The 3317-nt window shown below is 44.5% G+C and overlaps 1 protein-coding gene across 1 annotated transcript; it reads left to right on the top strand.

The window, feature by feature from the left end:
* Window positions 1-401: 401 nt before the first annotated feature.
* Window positions 402-1409, top strand: LOC142034081 (olfactory receptor 10AC1-like). The gene has a single exon (XM_075034791.1). The coding sequence runs from the start codon at window positions 402-404 to the stop codon at window positions 1407-1409; it is 1008 nt and encodes a 335-aa protein (XP_074890892.1).
* The last annotated feature ends 1908 nt before the right edge of the window (window positions 1410-3317 follow it).

The following is a 3317-nucleotide window of genomic DNA, read 5'->3' on the forward strand; positions in this document are numbered from 1 at the left end:
CTCAAAAGCAAGACAGAACGGAGAGACTAATCAGTGTCAACTCTTACAGGGTATCTAATGCATGTTCAAAACCTGCACATGGTCACCGATCTAAGAACAAATCAGAGTAAGTGATGAAGAACCAACAGCTGACATTCCTTTTCATCAATGTCATGGCAAAGAATCCTAGGCAAATCGTTTAGGCACAAGAACCTCGGTGGTTGTGAGAATATGGGTCTGAGAGTGTGTCGAATGTGACTGAGTGAAATCAGTTTTGCATTTAAATGAAATCACCTTCCTCCCCTCACACTGAGCTTTTACTACTCTCGTTCTACAGTACCGCACCATTATTTCCTAGATGCAGTTGATTGCCAGGCATCAGGGCAAATTCAACATTCTCCCTTCTGTTTCTCCCCCTGTAGATGCCATGTGAAGGCTGCACGGAGAGGGACAACAGGAGCACCGATGCAACCCTGGAGTTCCTCCTGCTCGGCTTCTCCGAGCTGCTCTGTCTGCGGGTCCTCCTCTTCCTTATCTTTCTCATTGTCCATTTGGTCACGCTGGCAGGGAACGTGATGATCTTCGTGGCAGTGGTTATGGAGCCTTCCCGTCCTCCCATGCTCTTCTTCCTCTGTCAGCTCTCTGTCATTGAGCTCTGCTACATCTTAGTCGTTGTCCCCAAGGCACTGCTCAGCCTGGTAGTGGTGGAGGGCAGCACCATTTCTTTCATCGGCTGTGCTGCGCAGATGCACCTTTTTGTGGCACTCGGCGGGGCCGAATGCTTCCTCCTGGTAGCCATGTCGTACGACCGCTACGTCGCCATCTGCCAGCCGCTTCGCTACGCGGCCGTGATGAGCGAGGGGCTCTGCCTCAGGCTGGCTGCGGCGTGCTGCCTGGGGGGCTTCGCCGTTTCCCTGGGGTTGACGGTGGCTGTTTTCCGCTTACCTTTCTGTCAGTCGCGTCGCATCAATCACTTCTTCTGCGATGTCCCTGCCGTGCTGCACCTGGCCTGTACGCAGAGTTACACCCCTGAGCTGCCCTTACTGGCTGCCTGCGTGCTCCTCCTGCTGCTGCCCTTCCTCCTGATCCTGACCTCCTATGTCTGCATTGCTGCTGCTTTGTTACCCGTCACCTCCTCCGCGGGAAGGGGCAAGGCCCTTTCCACCTGCCTTTCACACTTGGCCATCACCTTGCTACACTACGGATGTGCCACCTTCATGTACGTTCGTCCTAAGTCCAGTTACTCGCCAGCTCGAGACAAGGTGGTGTCTCTGGTCTACACCAGCGTCACTCCATTACTCTATCCCCTCATTTACAGCCTGAGGAACAAGGAAATCAGAGGGGTCCTCAGGAAAATGTTGAGGAGGACAATAGCTCAGGTGAACTGGGGTACTATCAGCTGTGATGTGTGTGTGTGTGGTAAGTTTTAGTAGAACAAACATGTGCTTGTGGGAAAACAGCCCCATAACCATGTTTGGACCAGATTCTCCATACACTTCACTACGGCAAATATCCAGGCAGAAATCAACATGTATCAATACCTTTATGAGACATCACTGCTAAAACAACCACCACCACCACCACCAAAAGGTCTCTAACATAACGCTTTACCTAAAGGGAAATGCTTTAGTGACTTGTGACGAAGAAGAACTCTGATCAATTTGCAGTCTTGCTTCTGTGATCACATACATACTCAAGCTTACATTCACGGTCATCTCAGCACAATTGAAAGATCAACACAAAATTATTTAAAGCTGCTGTATTGGTTTTATTATTTTTCTATCAAGATGAAAGTAGAAACTGGAAACTGGGAAGTCAATACAAAATTTCAGACTGGTAAGTTTATTGGCACAAAAAATCTAAAGAGGATCATTGCAAGGTTAGAAGAAGAAAGCCCATGCCTAGAAAGAAATCAAAATTAAGCTGTGGTCTTCTCCAGATTTAGCAGAAGGCTGCACTCCAGCATCCCATCGCAAGTGGAAAGATCATTAGTGTAAAGTCATCTTACTTTGAATTATTCTAGATAATGAAAATGAAAGTGCCCTCAATTTGACAAGAGTATGACTTTCCTACGCCTGTTTTGCAGGAAGCAATCTTTCCTTTTATAGTGAGATGCTTTAGGTTTGGATTGTTCCTATGGCAACATAAAGGCGAAGATACTGGTCTTATCGCATGACTTTTATCAGGAAAGCCTGTATCATATACATAAGGATGCCCGAGGAGTATTGAAATCTATCATCATAAGATTAATAATGCCACTGCTACAGTTATTGTAATTTCTTTAGCAAAACCAGTGAGTTACAGCGCATGCTGGACTGCAGCAGACATAAGAATCTGAAAGGTGCAAAGCAGTGTTATTTTGTGTGTTTCCTACATGTAGGCAGAAGAGGATGATTCAGAAAAATTAGGGACGATCAGTTTTGGACAGAAAGAGGGGGAAAAGAAGAAGCTTCATTATTTTATTTAATATTTCCCTCCCCCATGGCTCTTTAAAGCCCCAAACAGACCCTATTATTCAGACACCCCCCCTCTTACATATCAAATTGTTGAGAAAAAAATTAAAAGACTTGTTTCTGTTTCTCTCTCTAATCCAAAGGAATTTCAGTACCTCAGCTGCCCTCAGCTCTCTTCCTTGGCAGATTGAGAGAGCAGAGTGATATTTGCTTTCTCTGGGCTACAATCATTAAAAATTACAGTAAGTGGATTTGACTAATGTAAAAAATTGTCACTGTAACTAAGGAAGTTAACTTGGAGCCATCTGACAAAAGAGAAATATGGAATTTAAAACTCACATTAGAAGCTGTCTTCAAGTTGACAGTCTAGCCAGCTTAAAACTTTAACACAGAATATTGGCTCTCACGTCAATGAATACCTAATTACTGCTGTGAGCAAAGGTTGAGCTGCATTATTTAAAATGATCAAAGTTGTAGTGAACATTTTAATCACCTGCCAGGTCTTCCAAAAATGAGAAGGGGAGGGTCTCAATAAAAGCACATTACTTACTAACAGAGAAGTACTTTAGAAGTACATTAGAGAAGTACTTTGAATCAAATACTATTAAATAACTGTAATGAGCACAGGACAAAACTGAAGCATCAATTCCAAATCCTGTCAAGTCAAATCAGGCTATAAGTTAATCCTGCTGCAAGCAGGGGGCTGGACTAGCGACCTCCAGAAGTTCCTTCCAAGATGGGTAGGGTTCTACAGCAGAGTTTTCTAACCTGCCTTCTAGGAGATATTGATATGCTCAAATACCTGGCAATAAAACCAAGGGACAGAAAGACACTGAAGTTTATAATACTGGTCAAAACCTTGGTAGATGCCCTCACATGTTTCTG

The sequence above is a fragment of the Buteo buteo genome, chromosome 8 (genome assembly GCF_964188355.1).
Source record: "Buteo buteo chromosome 8, bButBut1.hap1.1, whole genome shotgun sequence".
Classification (NCBI taxonomy): domain Eukaryota; kingdom Metazoa; phylum Chordata; class Aves; order Accipitriformes; family Accipitridae; genus Buteo; species Buteo buteo.

Bases quoted from the DNA above. Each gene is read 5' to 3' on its own strand.
- LOC142034081 (XM_075034791.1), top strand. From the start codon at position 402: ATGCCATGTGAAGGCTGCACGGAGAGGGACAACAGGAGCACCGATGCA.